General features: G+C 33.0%; 2 protein-coding genes across 3 annotated transcripts in view; both read right to left on the bottom strand.

Moving 5' to 3' along the window:
• Positions 1–27,663, bottom strand: part of LOC111502538 (LIM domain only protein 3) — a 175,946-nt gene that overhangs the window by 82,177 nt on the left and 66,106 nt on the right. The gene's annotated exons all lie outside the window — the stretch shown is intronic.
• LOC111509150 (uncharacterized) lies at positions 228–13,880 on the bottom strand. Its single transcript, XM_074181474.1, has 3 exons — positions 13,174–13,880; positions 1,784–4,718; positions 228–1,548 (listed from the first exon to the last, which is right to left on the bottom strand). Exons 2-3 carry the CDS (start codon positions 4,716–4,718, stop codon positions 677–679), a joined length of 3,807 nt encoding a protein of 1,268 aa, XP_074037575.1. The 5' UTR covers positions 13,174–13,880; the 3' UTR covers positions 228–676.

Here is a 27,663-nt window from a genome sequence, read left to right as displayed (position 1 = left end):
TTTGGTATATAATATCATAAATCACATTTACTACTACTTCTAGGGAACTTCACAAAATAGAGCATAACATTGAGATTTCGGTTAAGTGTTCTCATGTAATAACTTCTATGAATGTAATAAGTACTACACTGATAAGGTGACATGATAACGTCCCTGACAATATTTGAAAATCAAGCGTATACGTTTTCTTGTAAGTATGAATAAACTATAAGGAAAAAAAAAACAAGTATAAGTAAAAGTACTTCATTTATTTCATATCATCACAACTTGAATGTCCTACATTGATCTGAACTTGAGAAGCACTATGAAAATAAAACAGACGTATGAGGGAAAAATCTTCCTTGTAGTGACACAAAGTCTTGCTTCTTCACACCTGATAAATGTATTTTGTCAGTTTTTTTTTTTACCTTTTTCGGGCTGCTTACCGAATAATAATAATGAATACTTTAAATTTCCACAGACAGAGCACCACATTGTGCAGTATCAACACTATCAAGGAGCAATTATTTGAAAATCAATCATATGTTTTCAAGCAGGTATGAAAGCGTTGTGATAAAAAAAAGTATGAGAAAAAAATCTTCCATTTATTTCATATCAATACAATTTGAACAACTCTTCAACGATATTTGATATTTTTTTTTGAATGACGGATATTATTTTAAATATGGTTTATAATCTAGTCCTCAATATCCGGATCCATTGGTTCAATAGAGTAGTGTCCCCAGGGTAATGTTAGGTTCGTTCCAGGAATGAGATAGCGTTTGTCGTCATAAGGGTTCAGGGCGATTTTCTCCTGAATCACCGATGATACCTGATGTTTCGTTGATTTAATCAAGTTCTGTTCAACTACCTTCTTACTAAAGTTCTCCAAACAGTCGACATAGTTCTCAAAGGTAATTTTACTTTGTACAACTGATTTTTTAACTCCCTTTGCTTTTTTAGTAACGCCAATATTTTTTAAAGAAATATCGATTTCATCAGCGGTATAGTTTTCCGCTTCCATCTGATTACGAACTTGCATCTTTTCATTATCTGAAGTTCGACATTTGGTTGTATATAATTTAGATCTTAATCCAATAAAATCGGTCATTGGTACACCATTAAATTCGTCTTTCATCATACCCAAAACTTTCTTGTTTACTTGTGGTATTCCATAAATATTATCATATGGGTAATCTGAAGTGTCGAAATACATGTGACAGTCTCTTTTCATCGATTTATATGGATCTTGATTCATTATTTCATAGATCAAACTATCCGTATCAGTATAGAGAACTGTACAGTCATCACCAAAGGTGTTCTTCATATACTCATAATGAAAGTTGTAAATAGTAGTCTTTGCCAAATCCAGAATAGCCATACCAGCATATATGGGCTTATTCAAAAAAATCTGCAGCTTTTGTAGTTCGACTGCTACAAGATTTTCATTGAAAATTGTACAGTTTTTAAATTCTGGTTTAGATATCCATGCTTCGGCTCCATAACGTCCAAGCCATTTGGTGAGGAGTTTGATATTCACTCTGTTCCTTATGTTTTCCATTGTTTTGCCTGGAAAAAAATATTTGTTGATTATAATGAATTCCCATATACCCAGAAAATTTTTCAGAAATAATATTAAATTTTGATATATTACATACATCCAAAGAATAGTTTTTCATATTATATTTCTAGACAAAATTCAATTGAAATATTTCAGGCTGGATTGAAGTCAATACAAACTCATATTGAAACAGTAATCAAAAGCCATTTGTTTCAGCCCAAAAATCATGATTATGATACTCACCAAATACAGCATTATTCATGAGCTTGAAGAGATTCTTCTCGAACTCATTTTTAGCCGCTTTCCTCAAGCTTGTATTCAAGTCAATATAGCTCTTCAACCATGGAGATTGCTTGAATTTCAGCACTCTGTGGATAGATTTAATCAACAACCCATTGACTAATGCTTGTTTCAATGCTCGATAATGAATGACGTATTTATCCTTATTCCTCAAAGTAGCCATCAACTTGACATTTTCGGAAGAAGAGTTGGGCGGTTTTCCAGTCTTTGGATTTATGTGTTCTGGGCAAAACGGTAGATCCTTATGATGATCATGGAGATTGTGTGGATATTGAAGGCTGACTTCCAAAATGTATCCAGTATCACAGTCATCTGGAACACGTGTGACATCAATGTTAGTATCAGTCCACTTGAATCCTGCATATGGTAGAGATTGACTCATTGCCCATCCATACTGATTATTGATATCGTAATACATGAGATGGGAGGCTGGCTTTGAAGAATTATATGTATCGCTCACGTATTCATTATTAGCCTTTGCACAGCGTTTGGAACATACTTGACTCAATCCACCTCGAATTCCTCTCTCAATGAATAGGAACATATCTTGATCTGTAATCAACTCCAGTTCTTGCTTCGTATACTTCAACATGGCATCCCATGTGAATCCTGGGAGTGTGAAATAATGAGCACTATCTAGACCATATGTTTTAAGGCAACTAGAGCGAAACTGCTCAAAGACGTCAGCTAAAAGTAAAATATCTGTTTTCATGTAGAGATCACTATATTCACCAAGACTTTTGATATTGAATCGTTCCCAAATTTCTTCAGCACATCTATACTGCTTCGAAGTTATCCGTTTATTTTCTAGTCTGTTGAAGAACTGATCTTGACTTGGTAGAGACGTATAGTTGAATTTCTCAAAGCTGTTCATGAAATCATATGGATAAATACCTTTCCGTGTTAGCAACAACAATTGTTCTTCAGATAAGTCACTGCAAACAGATTTGAGTATGGGAAATTCTTCTAAATATGATGCCAAAGTATCAAGAGATGAGTTTAAAAATCTCAAGCTATCAATGAATCTGAACTGGATTGTGGACTCTTGAATATGTTTGGTGAAAGAAATGTACTTTTCTTTTGTGAGTGGTAGTAAATCAACTCGACCATCCATTCGTGTAGCTATATCTTCTATAATAAAGTGTGCATCATAACCGCTCAAATTGTGGAAGACAACTGGAATTGTATGACTATCTTGGTAGTTAATATTACATCCTTCATGTGCTGGTCCACGATAGTTTCTATGCGGTAGTAGGTGGTTATGGTCACGGACTTTTACATCTTCAGATTTGAAAGGTTTCTCACAAACATGACAAGTTGTGGCCTTCTGGAACTCCATCTCTTCTTCAAATGAAATATCTATATCATATGGACAAAGGAAAACTGTTTCCAAATCTTCAGACAACTGCATCAGCTCATCCGCAAACCATTTCATACAATCTTCTCCACGATATGAGCGGTATAAAGAAAGTGAATCGTCATACGAGCATTTCAGATAATATCCAACAGCAGCCGGAATGTGTACCTGATATTGCTTTTTATTATTTGTAGATTTCAAAATACTTTCCATATCAGCGTATATGACAAAAGGGCATTTTTCTTTATTTTTGAAATTTTTCATTGAACATATGTTTTTTCCCTCCTCTGGCATCTTGATCGCCGTCTTATTCAGTTTGATACAATCAGTTGTATGACTATCCAGCTTCTCTTGGGAACGATAGTAATGCAAGCATCGATCACAAAAATATTTTCTTCCATTTTCTCGGCTTAATTGTGTAGAAACCATACGGGATAAATCCTTGATCCATACAAAATGATATCGATCTTCAATAGTATTGTTATTACCATACACATCTTGAATAAGAAGAAGATTAACATGGCGATCTTTTTTATTTTCAGTTAAATATCTCGGCAAAGTGGTGAATTGTTTTTTCTGCTTTTGTAGAATGTAAACATTGATCGATATATTATTTTGCTTTTCGAAATTGGGAATCTGTCTGATAGTCATCGGAAACTGAATTCCTTTTAAGTTCAAGATTTTGGAGTAGTGAGGATACTTTGAAAGACGTTGAGCATTTGTTTCAACGGGATATAAAGCCGATACTACTGCCCAAGCAAAACAAGCTGAATCATCGTTTTTAACATTTATGCATGCATTTTTTTGCCTAATTTGTCTCGGCAGCTCTATATACGATGATCCAAGTTGGGGTACAAACTTATTGATATTCACCCCTAAGTTTGTGATAGCCTTTAATGACCACCCGCTGTCTCTTTCCTGAAATTCTTCAAGGTCAGTCATGATTGGTTGTATTACTTTCACCTCAAACCATTTATCAATATCTATATCTTTATAAATTGGTGAATTCGAAGTAGTGAAGTATTTATATTCAGTGATCAGTTTATCTCCCTTGGAGCAAACGAACTCTCCAGCAAATACAGCATTTACCTTCACAGCTTCATCATTCTTCAATATGTTTTGAATTCTCCGTTTGAAAAGAGTCCTACAATCGATCAGGAATCCTTTCGTATCTTTATGTTTGAGATTAGAGATGACCCCTGATCTAATACGAGAGTCGAATGCGGAAATTGAGTCATCCCAATGAACTCGATGGGTGGCAGTCTGTTTTCGAGTTGTGAGTCCTTGACCTTGCTTTCGAAGCCCTTTGAATTTTCTCATGAAAGTTTTGATATTTCGCAGTTGCGCCATGAGTTTTTGTTTCTCACCTATAGATGAAGCTTTTTGAAGTGCTCTATTGATTCTCCGCACCCCTTTTGAACATTCATGAATTCCATCCCGAGCAGCATTCTCATTATAGTTACTGGAAATTAGTCCAAAAATGCTGGCAATATGTGAAATCAAATCCGTTAATAATGCCATCTGAAAAAAAAAAGCTAATACATGAAGTTGAATATAATTTTAGTAGAAATAACTTTCAACTATTGAAAACTACCTACGTACAATAAATGAGAGCAGAGAGGACTACTTGATGTTATCGCGTCTATATATGGAAATGAAATGAAGTATTATTGTCAGGGATTGCATTTATATCGTTAAGTAGACACACATCGGTGACGTCTCATATTGCAAATATTGAACGTGAAGAAATCTCTTGCTGAATAAAAAGTATTGAATTGATGTCCGAAAGAATTCGAGTTGAGATTCCAATCACTTTCAACCCTATTAATCTGGGTTATTCAGTTCATTATAGATAGACATATTTTCCCTAAAGACAAATTACCATTCACATAGGAATTGTCAGATATATACCAATAAATGCTAGATCCATGTAACACAAATATAGACATACAAGATATACGCAAATATTCAAAAAAAAATTGTGTTCTGGTCGGTCCATTATTGAATACTAGGGGTGTAAATTTGTAGAAGCTCAAAATTACACTGATCATTAGATATACTTGTGAATCGCAACTGAATTGTCAATATATTAGATACTTGTTCAGTGGATAAGAAGTTTTCTTTAAGAGACAAGTTTTCAAATAACTCATGGATTTGGCCGATGAAAATCTATGAAAACTTAATTGAAAAAAAAAAAAAAACATTTCATTGTGTGATTTTCACTAGACACTTTACAAAACCAAGGTATTGTGAACTGTATAGGGAACGCTTTTTATTTTGTTTCAATAGTTTCAGATCATCAGTTTTTCACATAATTAGAGAGGGAATTGAAAACATACTGTCTTTAGAAGCTTAGTGATTTACATTTAGACCTGGAACGGGAGAAAGGAATACTGAGTTTATTTTTCTGTGCCTGGTATTTATACATTTTTTGCGATATGAATATAGAATTGATTTCCATTTTCATAAAGAAAATCAATGAATGGATAGAAATCATAAAAATTAACAGCCTAAGAACAGTTAGAATACCAAACTTTTTTCGATAGTCATTTGAAGCAGTATATATTGGGCTATTCAGCAATACAGCATAAAATGCATTTATGGGTAATCGAAACACTAGAAAAGAGTACCGAGTTTACCTCCTAGAAACAGATATCTATCATTGATGATTCTACTCAATATAACATGATCCACGAATTCTCATATAAGATAGATCTTATATTATAAAATAGGTGATTTAAATTATTTTCTGAATTAACTCCAAGAATCCCTACATTTTTCAAGATTATTTAAATTTTTACTGTTGATATTCAAGAATATTTTTTCACATGTTTCCTGATGAGCCTGAAATCTGATTACATTGATTTTTTCACCTGTTGAAAATGAAAAAACAAGTAGGATGAGCTGAACCACCAACTGAGGGTACTTATATATCAGTAATTATTTAAGGAAAATCATGAGAAATGTGTCATCTGCATACATAGTGAAATGATCTTCATTGATATAGACTCAACAGAAAAAAATCAATGGTTCATGCACAGAACTTCACGGTATATAACTAACTCGGAACCATCTAATTTCATGTTTCACATTACCTGTGATCTCGATATAAAAATCCGGACATATTGCTTGCTATTCGTCGGTAAAACATATAATACACTAGAGGATTTGCCACAAAAAAAAAATTTTTTTTCGCTAAGACTTTGTGAGTTACATAACCGAAAGCGTGGAAACTCCTATAATACATTCTCCCGCTTTCAGATGTTACAGTATTGGTTGCAAGTTCTGATTCAAACCCATGATGACTGTCATGAAGAGTACTCATTTTTTTTTTTTTTTTTGGAATAGGTTAGGATTAGTCTGTGATTGTAGACAAATAAGGGACTTCTTTGAAATTTTAAATCACCCATTCTAATTTCTGTTCGTTGGGATATGTTTCAAACCCAAATGATAAATTAATCATGTGAGAAAGTGGTGGGACTATTAGATGTAATATAGTCTTCAAAAGAATAACTGGAAAATCGTCAGCTCCAAAATATTTTTTATTCATTAGTTCTCAGCACAGCAAGTTGTGTTCTACATTGGTGAAAATGGTACCAAATGAAAAAAAAAATGGGTTTATTTGAGACTTATAAGTCGTCCCGAAAGCAACATCAGCAGGGTTATTCTACTAATTTTATAGCCGACTACATTGACAATGTGTTCTTAATCACAGTTGTAGTCTTTTTCAATCGCTGCTGTAGACTCTTTGTTTATTTTGAAGTTAAGGTAGTTTTTCCACTCAGTTTTATAAGCTTTGGAAGTAATATGCACCTTTTTATAATCAACCGTAGGCGTTCTTTATTCTCTCAATGTTTTCAGTCATTTTTATCAGTATATTTCCAAGTTTCATTTCGGACATTCTTATAACCTACGATGGAAGTGGTTATAAAACGTTGTAGCCCTAGTGTCAAATTTTGCTGTTAAAGTTATAGAAGTCAAAATGAAAAAGAAAGTATGAGTTTATACCCCTGAGAATGAAAAATGCATTCAAAATATATAAGCAATTAATACAGATCATTTATATTGAAATGAAACTGGTGACAATGACAGTTATAGGTGGTTATAGCCACTTTTTTAGCTTTTTAGTAGAATAACCCTGCAGGAATACTTTCAGGTAAAATCGTTTCTTTGAATGTGAATTCGCCCTTCCAATATGATGAAAGATATAACAAATTACTTCAATGAAGGTTCTTTATTTTCCAATAGAGGAAAAAACAGAAGTAGTACGTTTCCACAATCGTCAGAAGGCAATACAAAATACTCGGGAATATGTCAGATTTCTTGGGGTATATTTAGATGAATTTTTGAGTTGGAAAACCCATTGTGATACACTAATAGGCAAGTTGAATTTCCTGAATTTTCTTTCTTTGAATCTTCGAAATTTCCTCAATGAGGCACAGTTACTGGCAATTTACTACACCCAAATTGATTCAAGGCTCAGGTATGGTATATATCTCTAGGATAATTCCACCTCAGCATCGGATGTTTTCATTAGTCAAAAACGTATATTGCGTACCTTGGTACATATTCCATTTAGGGACTCATGTGAACCTATTTTCAGAATTTAAGGAATTTTATCTCTTCCATGTATATTCATTTTTGATATAGCTGTTCATGTTTTCAAAAACGAGTCGTTTTTCAAATTAAATTAAATATTCATAGATATAATAATAAAAGTAAACAATCTATATATATTCCTTTTGCGAAGGTGAATACTGCATATTTTGCACCCAGTTACATAGGACCTTGAATTTTTAACAAACTCCCAGATACCATAAAACAACATAAAAATGACGGTAATTTAAAAAAAAAGACCTGTAACATTTTCTGTGGAGAAATGTTTTATTCACTTTCCGAATTTTTAGTTGAAAATTAATGTATGTGACTGTCTTATCTTATATTTATGCTTTGTATTCTTTTCAATACTTTCAATAACTCTTACAATTAAGTTTTACAATTCCCACACATGTAACTGTCAACGAAAAATTTATTATTATTGTTAAGCAAATTATTCCTCGAGATTTGAACTTTCTTGATTGACTATTTATTTTATATATATATATATATATATATATATATATATATATATATATATATATATATATATATATATATATATATATATATATATTTGTATATAATTTTAATGATCTCAAATTTCATTGGCCAACACTGCAGATTATCCACTCATGTCAAAATTTAAAAATAATTGATCAATCGACGTCATCTCGGTATCTGTGACACGAGTCTGTTTCGAATTAAAGCTTATTCAAAATGTTACTTAGGTCTGGAAATGTCGTTATTGGAAACCAATTGATTGAGATACAAACGTGATTTTCTTTGAATAAAAAAAAAACATTCAGTCAAACATTATAAGTGATATAAAGTGAAAAATTACCAATTATGATTATTCAATAACATATTCATATTGAATTTATTGGAGCCTCTGGAGACACCCTACATTTTGTTTTATGAGAGAGAGGACATTGTTAGATCAAGATCTTCAGATGATGTGGTGCTGCAGGTTTTTCCGGGTTTTCCTGCAGCTGAAAAAGCAAATGCGCCACTGGAATCAATGAAGTCGCCCCGGAGCGCCAATTAATTTTTATTGTTGTATTTATTTTATTTTTTAATGTCATAAATTTTATATAATATCACTTTTAATAAATTATAGGAAATAATGAGAAATTGCAAAATTCATAACTTTTCCCTATTTCCATCATCTGAGTCTTTAGCATTAAGTTCAATACAATTCAGACTTATTACCTTATGTGTCGACATCATAGAAGACTTACCTACAAACAATATATTGTTTATCACCTTATTCATTATAATATTTATCGGATTTAGAAGAGTTATCTTTAGTTTACGTTAATGCCGCTCATGATTTGTCTTCTTTTTCTGATTTCTGTTCTATGGAGGTCTGAGTTTGAAGAATAAAGATGGAAATTTTATTTATTGAGTGATGAGAAAAGAGAAAAATATATGTGTATTTGATTGACAATTTTGTTGCAATCTATTCTGAATTTATAGTATTTCAATAGATTTCGTTGATTTATTTTCCGACCAAAGAAGTTGCATTTCAGACAGTATTCACAGCAATCCCTCTTCATCAGAAGATATTATCGAAAGTTTATGTTGGATATCAATGTTTATCTTTTTTTATTCTTGAAGAGCCTACGATTATATCTATATACCATGGAAATCTAGATGTTTTCTTATATACTGCAGCAGAAAATTCTCAATTGCCTTGTCCATGGGTACAAATATGTTTCTAGGCTTGTTACATAGAAGCGATCTGTAGATAGGTTATAATAATGAGTTTGATAATAATAACTTTATTTACCAAAAAATATATCACAAAGAAGAGTAATATTGATTTCGAGTTGGAGTAAATAAACTAGGAAAAGTCACTACAGTTCAAAACTGTGCGTGACACATCCATGAATATATCAATCAGATAAAACAACAGCAATATGGTCGAGAAAATGATGAATATGATGAATAAATAATTTTGGATTGTTTATATGTACCAAAAAATTAAACAAAATACATAAATAGTATCATTTTTATGTTTTATTCATTCAATTAAACATTAATATAAACTGATTGATCTCGATATACACAATTGATGAGGTATACTAAGATTGAATAAAATAGAATATAAGTGTCGTTAATACTGGAACAGTGGTGTAAGTTGTAAAAGTAAAATATAGGTGAGCTTTTATTGGAGCACATTTGAAAAGTTCATTAATATGACAAAATAAGTAGTTCCAAGTATACAACCAGGGCACTTTATATCATTCTATTACTTCATGAATAATTTCTCTAGAGTTTTATGAAATGTAACTTCTCAGGTATTATCTGGGTTTCATTTTTCATATTTAATATTATATGGAAGTGTAATATACAGTTTGGATGGCTTCATAAGTCGAACATTTTTGGCCCAGTCGTTTTCTATGTCTTTTTTCAGTACGTTTTATTTTTATTTCTTGTGTTGTATTCATGATCGCTATTTTTTGAGGTAATTTTTTTATGTTGATATCTGTTTTTTTTTATGTCGATATATGTAAGATAGTAGTATAGCTATAGTATAGAGCTTTCCCGAAATAGATTATGAAATAGTTTTCCCTGCACTCTCCCATGGTACTATACCATACATTGAATGTGTCTGGACAAGTGAGGTATAAACTAGTTAGAAAAAAGTTAGAAAAATAGTTTGGATGAGAACATGAATTGAATACTGGAAAATGTGCTCTAGAAGCAGCAATACCATACAAATATAAAAAGTGGAAACCATCATCATGCGCAATTAGCAATATTTCGACTTAAAATTACTATGTCAGATGAAACTCTTGAATACCCCTTGTATTGTTTGAATACTTACTTTGAATAAAATCATTAAAAAAAATAGCCTTCATTTCTACAATAATACCTACCGAGTTAAATATACCAGTTTCTATATCAATTGATAATGTAGGTATCAGCAATAATATTGATATACCTACTCGCTGAGATAAAGTAGTTCAATGTAGTTCTCAGGTAGGTACACAGAAAATTACTTATAAGGAAAGCATTTTTGACAATTTTGAATATATATATATATATATATATATATATATATATATATATATATATATATATATATATATATATATATATATATATATATATTTGGAGATTTGTTAGGAGCAGTTTGTTATCTGAAATTGAAGTATTTCAATCAAAATGAATCAGTTTCCTGCACCACCATGTAAATTTGAGAAAACGAATCTGAATTTGGTTGAGGCTTTCACGGCTGAGGTTTTCAGTATCACTACTCTTGTTCGGGTTTGAAGGACGTCGTTTTTTGGAATTTCTTCATTAGCATTATTTAGTAATTCGAAGCCGTGGGTCTCTGGTTAGCGATTTTTATCGACTTTCAGTGTGTTTCAATTTTTTATGTGAATACTTGTCGAAAATTGTATTTCACTTATAACTTTAGGGATATTCCAAAAAAAAAAATCTGAATAACATTTCTGCGTCACTCCGGTCAATAATTCAACCGATCTGCACCCTTTGACATTGATTGAAATCATGAAGCAGGGGACTTATAGCTTGTCTTCAACTCCCAATGCATAATTCCAGCATGCGTTACACCTGTAAGGTCTTCGATACATTCCAGACGATCTGACAGTAGGTTGGAAATTTTTTACTGAATTTCTAACACAGCTATTCGGGAGTATCACTACATTTTTTTTTTCAAAAAATCTAACAATAAATTGAGGCAGATATAATATTTGGTTTTAATTCAAATGTGGTACTGTTAGTTCTCGATGGTTCGTGGTCTCTTGAATATCGCGAGGATTTCTTTATTCACTACCGATTTCAAATTACAGAATTTCAGAAAAAGTACGAATAGCCGCTGATTCCTAATATTCGAAACCAATTAATTGCACACAAGCCTAATTTTCATTGCATTAACTGTTCGGGACGAACATTGTTTATGATATTTAGTAAATAATGATCGACAATTATTATACTCTTAAAACATTCTGAACTTTCCTCTCTCCAGATAATCCAAACCTCTGACGTTTATTTCACGTAGTGAAAGATTTGCACTATAAGGTAGAACACGATTACATTTTCGCAGAATTTATTCTATTATTATTATTGTTTCTAACTTATAGTGTCATAACTATGGATTTCCATCAAGTAACGGCCACCTCAATAAAAAATTAGTGATTATTATGTAAAACATTCCCAACTTTTCCCTATTCAGATCATCCGAGCTTTTGACGTCGAAATATGTAATTTAACTTTGAGCTATCATCACAGGTGTTAACATTACCCAACTAGTAACAATAAATTACCTTTATGAGGCATAAAACAATTTCATATTGACTATATTGAAAAAAGTTTCCGTAAAAATAATTGACCTAGTAAATTCTTCATTGAAATAATGTTCATTTGGAGATCTGTACCTGACATCATGAACATATCATTCCACCAGAGAACTCCGCTATTATCTCAACAATTATAAATTTATTTCAATAATTCAGGGATTTTTTTGGCCTTGGATCTAGGGAATCGAAGCACCAATCATAGAAATCATTCTCTAGATCAAATTTACAACCCACATTTTGTGTACAAAGTATGAAAATAAATAAGAAGATATACAAACATTTTATGATGAATATATAGAAGTTTCAAAGTGGGAATATGTCATACCTATATTGCTATTTTTCGGATGATCCCACTGCAATGGTTGTTTAATGAAATTCTGATCACCTGTTGTAGGATAGACACCTCTTCAGAAAGACATAAATTCATGTATGCTGAGATTGTATCATATCGTCAGACAATTACTACTGTTACAACCATTTGCAAATTTAGAATATTTTCCCGTGTGTCAATCGATGAGGTACTAAAACCTATAGGTACCATTAATATAATTCTATAGCACTAATCTATCAATCGATATTTTCATTATTATCAAATGAAATTCGTTTATCTTAAGAATCATCTCATATTGAAGGTATATATATATATATATATATATATATATATATATATATATATATATATATGTATATATATATATATATATATATATATATATATATATATATATATATATATATATATATATATATATATATATAATCACACCTGAAAAATATTCATGAGAAATATCTTCAAGTGAATTTCTTCATGAAAAAAATTATTCACCAAAACAAGCATATTCAACTTAAACTCATAACTCATTATTCAAAGTATAGATTATAAATATATTTTTTCATCAATTGGATATATAAAAATATATTATTGTACATCTGGCAGAAGGGTAGTTTTCTCACTAAAAAATTTGAAAATTCCGAGACCTATCAAACCATGCATCATGTAGAGTTGAATAATATTCATAAAAGATGAAATTATTGAGTATTCAGCTCACCTATGAAGAAATATTTCAACGAACCACACCCAAATCTCAACAGTCGACTTCTAATTCCACTATGCACCTGGCCAGTCTGACCGTCAGTAAGCTAATGACATGCACCGACTTGTCTGAATTTTATTGCCGAAGTGTTACTGAAGGGAGGATGTGTGTGGGCGGGCACAGGAAACTTAGAGAAATAATTCCACCGTATATATACTTAATATCGAAATAACATGGTGATCATTGAACGTTCGTTATGCACATGTATTGATAATTTTTTCACAAAGAATATAAAACTTTTGGAAATGGATATTAGGACTAGATGTGAACCACATTTCAAATATTATTTGTCATTCAAATATATCAAATGTCGTTGAAGGGTTATTCAAATTGTATTGACATTAAATAAATGGAAGATTTTTTCCTCGTATATTTTTTTTCTAGCGCTTTCATGCCTGCTAGGAAGCATACGAATAATTTTCAAATATTGCTCATTGATAGTATTGATATTGCTCGCTAGAGAAGTTATTATTTGAAAATTAATGTAGGTCGTACATATAACTGTCATGGACGTTATCACCTAACACTCCCAACTCAAGTCCCAATGTGATGTTCTCTCTGTGGAATTTTGTAGCATTTACACAAAAGATGTATCTCAGAAACTCGAGTTTTCTTCTACAGAATTTGTCTCTCTCTCTCTCAAATTTTCGAGTAAACAGTCCGAAAAAGATAAAAAATGAAATCTTCCTGAAAGGAAGATTTTTTTCCTCATACGTAATTTATTTTCACAGTGCTTTTCAACCTGTAAGAAAAAGTATACGATTTATTTTGAAATATTGCTCGTTGATGAAATATTGCTCGCAAGAGAGGTTATAGTTTTCAGATGAATGCAGTATATTCAAGTTGTGATGATATGAAATACATGGAGTATTTTCACTCTTACATTTTTTTTTGTTATAGTTTATTCATACTTACATGAAAACGTAATTTTCAAATATTGCAAGAGACGTTATCATGTCACCTAATCAATATAATACTTATTACATTCATAGAAGTTATTGCCTGAAAATACCTAACTCAATTCTCAATGGTATGCCCTATTTGTGAAGTTTCATAGTGGTAGTCTTTAATGTGATTTATGGTATTATATACCAAACGACATCGACTTCTCTCGAAGTCCTTCAGCAAGTAGGCTTGTTAATAACTCCCTACGGCATACCTCAGGACCCGTCAACTTTTACACAAAATATGAAGGAATCCTATTCAATTTTTTTATTTATTTAATTTATTATTCGAATAAACAGTTCAAAAAAAGAAGAAAAGTGATACTTCAATAATAGACACATCATCAAGTTTATATCTATCATGTTGGTCTCAATCAAAAATACAGCAACTCCTGTTGACAAAAAAAATGGCAATATGCATTGTGCATATTCAACTATACAAGTCAAAGCATATTGAAATAGTATTACTATTTGAGCATATATTGAAAATTGAACGCAATTTTTCAATCATTCTTTGATAACATAAAAGAAATGTTACCTCAAATTACATGGTAATTTGTTATACCTAATAGATTTTGTGAGGGCTCAGTGACTTAGTCTGTTCTGTTTTTTTTTTCACGCATATTCTTTTCGAATTAATATCAGGTAGGCATGAAACAAATTTGAAAGGAAGACAAAAGTTGGTACTTCCTTTAATATATCCTGAGCATTCTTTGAAAAAAAAAAAACTATGCCCTTGACAAATTTAGACGTATGGCTATAGCTTTATCATGAAAGCGAACAAATTGATCATGTATATCGAGGGATACTTTTTTTAACTTTCGATTTCGAGTGCAGAAACCCTAGGATAATTTTCTTTGTATGAATACTTGAAAACTCGTTCCATTTGACATACACCTAACAGATATTAATTCTCCCAGTGATGACTGACACAGAATTTCAGTTGTTTGTTCCTGAGCATATCATTTCTCGAGTCATTCATAAGTATATATGATTGAACTCTCAAATATTCGAGTGAACAGTCCAAAAAAGGTGAAAGATGAAATCAGACAAAAGACATTTTATCAGTTGTGAAAAAGCAGACTTTGGGTCACTAAAAGGAAGATTTTTCCCTCATACGTCATTTATTTTCATAGTGTTTCTCAACCTGCAAGAAAAAGTATACAATTTATTTTGAAATATTGCTCGTTGATGACATTGCTTACAAGAGAAGTTATAGTTTTCAGTATATTCAAGTTGTGATGATATGAAATAAATCGAGTGTTTTCACTGATACGTGATTTTTTTTTGTTATAGTTTATTCATACTTACATGGAAACGTATACGATACATTTTCAAATATTGCAAGAGAAGTTACCTTGTCACCTAATCAATGTAATACTTATTACATTCATAGAAGTTATTGCCTGAAAACACCTAACCCTAATTGAATGGTATGCTCTATTTGTGAAGTTTCATAGTAGTAGTTGTTAATCTGATTTATGGTATTATATACCAAACGCCATCGACTTCTCTCAAAGTCCTTCAGCAAGTAGGCTTGTTACTAGCTCCCTACGGCATGGCATACCTCAGGACCCGTCAACTTTCACACAAAAGATGAAGGAATCCTATTTGTTTTCTTCCGCATAATTGGAACTCGCAAACATTCGAATAAACACTTCAAAAAGTTTTATCTTTCTGTTGAAGATGATCACTTGGTGATCGAAACACGTGTCGAGATGTAAAAATAACGATTTGGTGTTGGGAAAAAACTCCAGTAATATTCACTTCAAAAAGAGGAGAAAAATGATACCTGAATAATAGACACATCATCAAGTGTATATATCTATCATGTTGGTCTCAATCAAAATACAGCAAGTCCTGTTGAAAAAAAAAATGGCAATATGCATAGTGCATATTCGACTATACAAGTCACAGCATATTGAGACAGTATTACTATTTGAGCATATATGGAAAATTTAACACAATTTTTTTAAATCACTCTTTGATATCTTAGAAGAAATGTTACCTCAAATTAGATGGTAATTTGTTATACCTAATAGTCATTCATTTTGTGAGGGCTCAGTGACTTAGTCTGTTTTTTTTTTTCACACATATTCTTTTCGAATTAATATTAGGTAGTCATGAAACAAATTTGAAAGGAAGACAAAAGTTGGTACCTCCTTTGATATATCCTGAGCATTCTTTGAAAAAAAAAACTATGCCCTTGGCAAATTTAGACTAATATACGGCTATAGCTTTATCATGAAAGTGAACAAATTAATCATGTATATATCGAGGGATACTTTTTTTTAACTTTCGATTTCGAGTGCAGAAACCCTAGGATAATTTCCTTTGTATGAATACTTAAAAACTCGTTCCATTCGACATACACCTAACATATGTTAATTCTCTTAGTGATGACTGACTGACACAGAATTTTAGTTGTTTGTTCCTGAGCATATCATTTCGCGAGTAATTCATAAGTATATATATATGATAGACATTTAGAATCCTGAACATTTTTATGAGCTATTTTCCGACAAATTAGGTTACCTTTTTAGCATGGTGTAGTGTCGTGAAATGACAAAAAAAAAAAACATAAATGATACAATTATAATATCAATTTATATAAATATATTCTTCCGAATATTTGAAAACTTGTTTTTCAACTGCCTGTTTCAGAATTCATATATCATTTTCCTCTACACAGATATCGCCTTCTGAGAGTTGCCCATCGGAATGCAACAGCCAGTTAACGATAAACACAGAAAAAAATAGATTCCTTTCAGAGACTTTATTGCTTATCCCTCACCGTTTGGATTCAAACAGGTATTTCACTCTCACGATTTTGAGATAAAGCTTTCTGTCCTAATGTCTTATATTTCTCTCGTGAGAATATTCGATCAAGATTTCATTTCAATTACTTCAATCAGATTCCCAAATAGATATCCGAAAGAAAAAATATCTTTGGAGTGAATCTTTGATTATATTCCAATTTTCTCTATAGGTACGCTGCTTTAACAACTTCTTATTTATCAGTAGGTACTTTGCAACTGTCGGCCGCCGAGAACATTGGGAATACAGTTGACTAGCATCACAGTCTATCACTTCTTCCAGCAAATAATTCTCCATTCATTATCTTTGATCATTCTACCAACAACGAACAGTGCTTGCATGAGTTGGTCTCGTTGAAATTGGCTAATTCGCCACAAAAATCCTAAAATCGATGGTGTCGTGGTGTCATTCTGACAGCACATCCGTTTTTTATATTCATTTATATGCGTCGGAGGATTTTTAACGTTTATCATCACGTCCATGAGTCGGTCACTATCATTACCACTCTTTCAAAAATATTTGAAAACATTATTTCTTGGGTTAATAACTCAACACTGGTATCGTCACATTGATACAAACTATTCACATAACTTATCAAGCGTCACGATAGCGCAGATGGTAGAGCGTCTGCTTCGTAAGCTGCAGATCGTTGGATCGAGCCCCCGACACGGCATGATTTTTTTATGTATAAAGTTTCACGGCCGGTGACGAAGCTGTAGGGTGTTCCACAAGGATCCGATCCGTGGTATCAAAATATGCAAAATGGACCTTAGATTTCCTTATGGCGTTTAACACGTAAAAATGATCCAAAGTGTGCTGGAACTCTTGTTGTTACTTTACTTACTTCGCCAAAATGTCGCGACGTTATAAATCCAAATTCAAAGTTAATGCGGAATCAAACCCCAAGAGAGATACCCGCAGCAGTAAAAGTAATAGAATAAAGTTGTCATTGCAATAACTTCGTAGTAAAACGCTGATATTTTCAGTTGTTTCATCGTAAAATGTGAGTGTATCTTCTTGTCCGCCCCCAGCTAAGGAACGGTAAAAGCTGGATAAACAATTTTTAAAGTCCTTAGAACGACAGTTCGCGCGTATTATTTGCGGATCTGTTTTCAACAAATGTCGGTTTCATGGAGGATAACTGTTTTATTGGACCACATAAAATGAATTAGGGCGGCAGAGACTTTGTAAACTCATCGTCTAGCTGATGAGATGATGTGACAGTGGAGTGCGGAGAATAACTCCTTTCACGAAGTGTATCACAGACTTCAGAACAGTATCGATCTAATAGGTCGTAAACCAATTACCCATGACATTTCATCATCTTGAAAATGATTTTCATTTTTCAGACTCCATTTCAAACCTTTGAAAAATTGTAAATGACGAATTCTATAGTTGAAAAGCTGTCAAATTCATTATTATAATAGAAATAAGGTTATTGAAGATTTTTAAAAGCGCTGACTTTCAACCATCCTGGACCATGACTTTGAGTCACTTTTCGTATAGGAAATCAAACTTTTTCTGTGAACATGAATAGCGATTACACAAGATTGTTGCTGAAATCAAGTCATAGATACACCTCCGAGAATATCCAACTCGGTCAATAATGGCTAACGAGTATGAGTGTTGTTAACCAACAATGGAATTGACAGATGACTCAGTCCAAGAATACCATTGGCGAAAGAGGCTTCCATCTTCTTTTTCTGTAGAGGCTTGTACTTTAGGCAGAGATAATTCCAGCAATATATTCATGAATCAGTAATGGGTTCAATTAGCTGATTTCTTCGAACTGATCAACCTGTTAAACTCAGAATTATTCATGTCATGTCACCACCCTGAGGTGGTGTTGGTGGTGGAGGACTCGCTTCACCATAATATCTAGTCAGACAAATTCCAAACATAGTGGTTTATCTTCAAGAAATATTTGTTCATGGGCGATTTCTTCAGCTCCCTAAAGTTGTTTCATCTCTTTATCACTGTTATCTGCTACGATCAGGATAACTTAGCAAAAAACCAACATGAAAATCATTCGAAAATAGTTTCTGTTGTTATTTTATTCAATTCCAAATTTTTTGGAGACAAAGTGGTTGAAAAAATGAAAATGTCAGCCTTTAGTAGGATTCAAACCAGGAACTCTACCAACTACTTCACATATATGTTGGTATAACATGAAACTATTTGAGACTCAATTCAATCTCATTCTTTCGAGAAATATCAATTTCTTCGCCACTTTATGCATTTCTTATAGTATACACGTTTGACAATATATTTTGAATCAGATATATTTTCAATGTATTGATGGATGTAGCCGTTACCACGTCGTGATTGACAATGTTTCATGATCAATTTCACTAGTTCGGACTTCAATTGTCTACTACATAAAATTATTTGAAATCCCTGAAACAACTAAAAAAGAAGAATTGAAAATGAATAGCTGAAAATAACAATTATATTAACCAAAATAAACCTGAAATGAAATAATAGTGAAATAAAATACAAGTAAAAATAGAGCAATTGAATAAATAAAAATGAAGAAATGAAAAAGAAAATAAAAATAAAAAGTGGAGAGATTCCAAGTCACGTTAGTTCACAATGTTTCTATTGTTAGTATCTACAATCGTCTTCGGGTGATGACTGGACTGATTCCTCCGAGAGATGACTATTTATAGGTCGTACGAGTACTTTCACTTATCCCCGCTTTCCATTTTCCGCTTCACTGGTTCCGTGGGAGATGACCGTTTTGGCGGGAGTTGGCCATTTTTCCTCGAGTCTGGTTGAGATATGTTAACGACACCTTCATAATATGGAACCATGGGAATACTGAACTAGACGCCTTCCTGAAACACATCAACAGCGTGAGACGTTCTATCTATTTCACAATAGAGAAGGAAATCCACAACGAATTGCCATTCTTAGACATTTTGGTGAAAAGGACCGACACTAAGTGGAAAACATCTGTACACCGAAAACTCACTCATGTTTGACAGTATCTGAACCACGAATCCAACCACCATCAATCGACTAAAAGAAGAATCATTAAAACTCTATTAGACCGTGCTTCTGGGCTCTGTAATACGAAGGAGGTCTCGAGAAGGAACTAGACATCATCAAAAATGATCTTCAACGGAATGGCTACTCCAAAGCGATGGTAGAAAAGACTTTGGCTAGAAGACAGCAGGAGCCTCGCAAGCAAGAGAAGCCGTCACAACCAGTGCTTGCACTTTCCTACATCAGAGGATTATTGGGGAAGATAAGAAGAATTGGTTCCAAATACAACATCAGAACCTGCTTCAGATCCGGTAACACTATCCGTAGCAGCCTCACGAAAACCAGGCCACCAAACGCGGACTGCGATTCCAAGAATTGCATTTACCGGATACCCTGTAAGTGCGGAAAATCCTATATTGGTGAAACTAAGAGGCCATTGAATGTTCGCATTGCCGAGCACAAGAAACACACACAGCGAGGGGAAACCAGCAAATCAGGAATAGCAGACCATGTTTGGACCCATCAACACAACATCGAGTGGTCCCAAGCTGAGATCTTGCACAGAGAGGAACATTGGCTTAGGAGAAAATTCAAGGAAGCCGCATACATGTTGTCCAACAACGTATTCAGCTAAGCCAGCGTAGAAATACGCAACATATGGAAACCCATCATCGAGCGAAAAATGGCCAAAACGGTCATCTCCCACGGAACCAGTGAAGCGGAAAATGGAAAGCGGGGATAAGTGAAAGTACTCAAACGACCTATAAATAGTCATCTCTCGGAGGAATCAGTCCAGTCATTTCTTTATTTTTATTTATTCAGTTGTTCTATTATCACTTGTATTTTATTTCACTATTATTTCATTTCAGGTTTATTTTGGTTAATATAATTGTTATTTTCAGCTAACCATTTTCAATTCTTCTTTTTAGTTGTTTCAGGGATTTCAAATCATTTTATATAGTAGACAATGGAAGTCCGAACTAGTGAAAATCATTGAATTTCATAACGCAAAGCAACCTGAAAATCATTCAAATTTTTTTTCGTTATTTCAGTCGATTTAAAATAGTCCAAGAATTGACTGATTGAAAAAAATGAAAAAAAGTTTAAGTCTTACATGCGATTGAGAATAATTGAAACACAACTGGTAAGTTACGAATTCGTAAATCTATGGTTGGTCTTGAAGGTACTGAATTATGAAGTTTGTGATTTGTGATTGGTTAGAAGTGGTAAGTTATGAATCATTTTGGCTACTTGCCCAACAAAAAACGGTCACATAATTGACGCTTTCCTCAATAGTCATCGAAACAATATATTACTATACATTACTGTGAATATTCATCAACATCCTGCGTATTGGAAAAGTGCTCTGCCCATTTTTATTTGTTATGCAAGCACTTCGTTCTTGTTATTCAAGAAAAAAAGCAAACATTGCAGATCAAAAAAAGCTACGCACTCTTCTGATCGATAATCAATTTCAACTTGAACTCTTGGGAAAACTAATAAAGAAATGTTCATATTATCAGAGTTCGACTATCGAAAAGTTTGTACACACATGTAGAACGCCGAACTGTTTTTCATTAATATTTGAACACCAATTTCAATCTTGGTTCGGCAGAGTAAACATTCACATGAAAGAGTGAGTCCTGCTTGTATTAATATTAAATCTTTCCAAACATTCATTTAATAATATTATATTGAAAAGGATATAAGATCGGGGCGACCTCTGTCCTAGCATATTCCGCAATAAAAAGGGGATATTTTAATAAAATGGTCTCGGAACGAATATGCACTATTAGAATATGACGTGAAAAGATTCATCCACCGGGAAAATGTTGCTGCAATCAATTATGTTGTCAAATATTGGACATAGAGGCAACACTAAACTTTATTGAATATGAGTTGGAGGTTCGCCAAATTTTTATATGGTTAGTAACTAAATTCAATTTACTATAGAAATTATCTATATATCATCATCTAAGTAGTACGTGGACTGTTAAAAAAATAAGGTGAATGTTCAAATTTCGCGGGCTGTGTACATTCGATTAGCGATTGTTTTTATGTCCTGCTAGCACTCAATTCCATTTTGCGTGAAAATGGAATTGAGTGCTAAAAAAATTAGAAATGTTGACAGTGGCATACGGTGATTGTACTCTGCGTCAGAAAAATATTTCCAAGTGGCACACGCTTTTCACAGAAGGGCAGGAAAATGAAAACAACGACGCCCGTCCTGTACCCCCCAGCACATCAACAACCGATAAATATGTTGAGAAAGTAACGAAATTTGTTGTATAGAGTCATCCAATAACTATTAGAGAAGTTGTTGCAGATGTTGGCATATCGGTTGGCTCATTCCATGCAATGTTTTTCGAAAATTTTGGACACGTTATCTAGTTAGTTTTGAAAATGGTGTAGTGACCGAAACCAACCAACGCACAGAGCGGTAAAATCACCTAAAACCTGGCCATACATGAAATTTGTCAACTTCAATTGTCACAGGCAATAATGGACATTAAGATAGGTAGATTATTGATTTATAATTTGTGTTATATTGGTGAAAAAAATTGCTATGGATATTGTTAGTCAAGGTATGTACTACATTTTAAGATACATAAGTTTTATTTAATAGGCTTTATTTTTGAATATAGAGTGTAAAATCATTTGTATGAAAAAACTTGTATTTTTGTCATTCTTCAGTAATCGTAGATATTTTAAACATGTGCAACTAATTGCAACAAAATAATACTTTCGTTTTATGACACTTCAAAGTTTCTAGAATGAGTTTATGAAGCAAAATCATTCACAAGTATTCACATTTCATAGAATTTTTCTGTTGAAATTTACGCAAAGTTATAGTTTTGAGTGATATTTTATCAATTGTTTCAGATTGTGGACCTTCTGTTATATCTATGACAAGAAAAAAACTACACGAGCTTGTTAGAGCAAGTAAACAGCGACTGCTTGACAGGATTTGGGAGAAAAGTTAGTTGAAATAACCAAGGACAGACACCCCGGAAAAAAGTGACGAACTTCAAAAAGTCATTAAAACTTTTAAAGTGGTAAATCGTTTGCTTGTAATAATACATAAAAAGACCACGAATGGCTTAATGGTGAGATTTTACTAGGTACATGGTAAAGTCTACAAGAGTCGCGTAATCGACAAAAATGTAACCGAGAAAATATTCAAGATGCAGAGAAACAATGTCAACAAGATTTTAAAGACAAGTGGGGATTACTCGTGGACATTCCTGAGGTTGGGTATGGCAACACTAATGACGGTAATACTTCATAAAGATCAAAACAATATTGAAGGTTTTGTCATCTGGCTTTGAAATGAACTTAGAAAAATTTTCAAGTTTCGCCAAGAGTACAGGAGAAATGTACATACATTTATACTCTTGGCCTACAGTACACAAACTATTGCTCCACTCATCAAACGTTAAAGCTCATGCCTTGTTACCGATTGGACAATTATCGGAAGAAGCTGCGGAAGCTGGAAATAAACACTTCTAACAGTACAGAGAAGATATTAGAAGATATACTCAATCGACTTTTACTTACTTCGGATCCATATATCAGTAGCATGAGGCGAAAACAAAACAAACCAAAGCAAACCATTCAGTGCTGAGGCTAAGCAGTTTTTAAAATTGGATGACAGGCTTCCTCAGAAATAATGTTCATTAAAACTCATGTTGAAGTGAAATCTGTTGACTATGCTAATACGATCCATATTGTTTTGTAATTTTATTCAATTGTAATAATGTTATTCTTCGCCTTCGTCTCATTTTACGTCCTATGTAATAAACCTTTTTTCAATAGAAAAAAATATTTTATTTTATCTTCATAAAAGAATATCACAATATGTCAATAGAATAGAATATTTATTTACCAATATTTGATACAATAGTGTATATTTGGCACGTCACTTAAATATCACACACAAATAAATATCACAAATGTCACAAATAAATGTAGAGTCATGTAACAAGATGAATAAAAACTGAATCATCACATTTTCACACATGAACATATTTACAAATATGATTGTATAATATAACTTGTCAATTTCACAAAAAAACAGGTGTATATGAGACAAAACACAATATTTGTCAGGTGTATATGGGATAAAACAAAATACTTACATTGCACAAAAAGTTTACACAATGAGGAAATAATTTAGATTCCTCATTCCTCCTATTTTCCCTTTGACAGGTCATTTATTTCTATTTAATAAACTCATCTATACTATAAAAAGCATTCAGCATCAAATATTTTTTTATTTCATTTGTAAATGAAGATAACGTCATTTCTTTCATAGGCTGAGGAACACAGTTATACAAAATAATACAGTTATAGTATAGAGAGTTTTTGAATGCAGCTGTTTTATGCCCAAGTATCGACAATAATTTTTTATGTCGTGTATCGTACATGTGCCTTTCCGCAGAGGTATTGAAAGAAAGTATATTAGTTTTCGCGTACACCAGACATTTATAGATGTAAATGCTAGGTACCGCAAAAATATTATTATTTATAAAAGTTTCTTTACAGCTATCTAAGCGATTTATATTGAAAATCAGTCTCAGTAATCTTTTCTGAGCAACAAAGACGCGCTGTAAATGACTCGATCGTCCCCAGGTTAATATATTCAATGAAATATGTGAATAAGCTAATGCATAGTACACACTTACAAGACCCTGTTTGGCAATTGTGTCTTTAAGCTGTAAAATGGCAAAATAAGCTTTATTAAGCAGCTTGCAGACGTGGTCAATGTGTGGTTCCCATGTTAACTTGCTGTCTATAAAGGTGCCAAGGAACTTAGTTGTTTCAGATAGAGCAAAATTACAGCCAGGTGTTAATGGCCTCCTAAGGTTAAAGTTCATAAAAACCGTTTTACCCAATTTCTACCCATTATATTTAAAAAAGTGAGAGTTTATTTTTGGCAACGTTTCAGGTGCTTTTACCGCTCTATGCAATGTTTCAGTTATCTCTCTCTTCAGTTGTGGCTGGTGATTAGAGTTTTTGTTCAGATACCTGTCTATGTATGTTGTTTTCCTGTGCAATCTGTGGCCCAACGTACCATCTTCAATACTGTTCACAAGATCGTACAAGAAGGCCCCTCAAGTTTCTTGTTCCATTGTGAATTGAAGTTTGAAACGAAAGAGTTTAGATGTAACAGAAATTCGTTTATTGTCTCTTCACCAACTTGCCATACCACTGATTGATAAAAGAGTACCTGTGTTCAGTGAAGAGAGAGGGTTCTGCGTATGAGATGGTTCATTTGGTGATATTGATCCTTGTTTTTCATTCAAGAAGAAGAAGAATGATGTTTCAACTGAAAATGTGGTGGTGCTGGGTAATACCACCAGCACACAGAAGGTTCTGCAAAATCTACACAGTTAGTTTTGGCAAATACCTGCCGGAAAACAATACTTTCTAAACGCTGTACACTGAAATGTATCTGAGAGAGATCTCTCTTCTTCCGACTCATTTTGATTCCTGAAAAGTTATACTCGTCAGGTATCGATGTGACACTATTTTCTAACTACTTCTCCTGCCACAAAATTCACTTCATACCGAAATAACGCGTGTTCTCTTTCACACTAATGGATCTAATCAAACCATAAAGATCATTAGTTTCCCGTTCGAGCCGAGAAGCCATTAATGGCACACAATGGCACAATAAGAAATGCACGGTGCTTGTTGTGAGGTATGCATGAGCCGGAGAGCCGAAATTATTAATTAAAGCCCAATTTGGGAGGACAATATATCCATTAAAGTTATTGGATAATTCGGGGATTAGTTATACCGTAGCCGCTGCTGCACCCGACCACAAGTGGTTCTCTGTTGGTGGTGCTTGTCGTGACGTCATCGCAGATGTTAGTTATTACGGCAAGTGTAAACGCAGTGGGTCGAATGGATATTTATCAACTGTTCGTAATGAATGTTGAGTATTCGTTATATGCATAATACGAGGCGCCGTTGGGACCGTAAAGCAACTCTTTTATGATTTTGAATGTTTGGACAGGACAAGTTGAGAAATAAACACCATGGTTCAGAAAGATTATTATTCTTCAAGTAGCGACCCTTCTCAGCTTCGTACGGGCGCAATTCAGATTGAATTACTTTAAAAAAAATTATTTGTCACTAACATGCTCTCCACAAAGAAGACAGTCACATTGTATCATTCGAAAATGCAGTAATACTCGATAAAACTCTCAACTACTAAGAGGGGCAATTGAAAATAAAAAACACCGGAATAATTTCAATAGAAAAGAAGAGGCAAGGAACATTAATAAAATCTGGCAACCTGCCCTTGAAGGTACGCAAAAATGGTCAAGTAACCCAATTAAAACAAACCAAACCACGCCCACTAGTAATAATATAAAACCAGAGTCAAACACTAGCATCATAGTTACTGTGTTCAGAGCCAAGAGAACAACAATTTGAGCACAAACTAGAGCACTGTGACTATTACCACATCGCCTTTGATAATGTCTAGTAGAATAACAATAATAATAATAGCTTTATTGTCCAACAGTTACCCATTTACAGGACCATATCAAATTTTATTCACAATGCTTAACTATAAACAAAAAAGAAAAACTAATTCTAGTTACTTACTTCGAAAACATGTTAGCAATTCTAATAATGTTATGAAGGTTAGTAAAGAATAAATCACCATGGGCACAAATGCTATTAAAATTTGTGCACATAACATATATTGGGAAATTAAGCATAATATTAGTTCTTGCTCTGAGATGTCTAAAAATGGATTGAAATCGTGAAGCTAGCCGTGGTACATTGAAGTTGATTTGTTTAAGAATTTTAGGACAGTCAACTCTCTCATTCACTAACTTGAATAGAAATATGAGCGACGCACATTTTCTGCGATGCTCTAAACTAAAAAGTTCCAAACGTTCATATATGACATCATTACTGATACCTCTCTCAGGGTAGGGACCATCTATTCTGAAAATTAGATATTTACAAAACTTTCTTTGAACTCTTTCAATGGCTATGTTATGAATCTCATAGAATGAACTCCAGAGGATACTTGCATATTCTATCTTCGAACGTACGTAGGTGAAGTACAACAGCTTCATGGTTTTAATATTATGAAAGTTTCTGCATTTTATAATAATGAAACCATAAGCTCTGAAAGATTCTGAAACTTTTTGTGAAATATGTCTACCAAATGTAAATTTATGATCGAATATTACCCCTAGGTCTTTGATCTCATTACATCTCAGCAGATCTGAATCCTGTATTACTTAAGGAAATGTATAAACCTTTTTTTTTTCGACTATAACACACTACTTCACATATCTCCACATTGAGTTTCAATTTATTATTGCTACACCATGCAACAAGAAATTGTAATTGAGATTGAAGATTTACACAATCAACTACTTCCTATAAACAATAAAAACAAAAGAGGACCTAGGTTGGAGCCCTGAGGCACACCAGAAGAAGCTATAAACGTTCTAGATTTATAACCGTTATAGGACACGAATTATTTTCTACATGTCAGATAGGATTGCATCAGCTGACAGGCAGTATTTGAAAAACCAAAACTCATCAGTTTATTTGAGCAAGACACCATGATCAATTTTATCAAATACTTTAGAGAAATCCGTGTATATAACATCAACTTGGCCATTATTATCTAATGCTTCGGAAATAAATTGAGTAATTATGA

Source organism: Leptinotarsa decemlineata, unplaced genomic scaffold (genome assembly GCF_025532065.1).
Source record: "Leptinotarsa decemlineata unplaced genomic scaffold, Ldec_3_MD MMD2_tig00026314_RagTag_RagTag, whole genome shotgun sequence".
NCBI lineage: Eukaryota > Metazoa > Arthropoda > Insecta > Coleoptera > Chrysomelidae > Leptinotarsa > Leptinotarsa decemlineata.
This window is presented reverse-complemented; position numbering and strand designations above follow the sequence as displayed.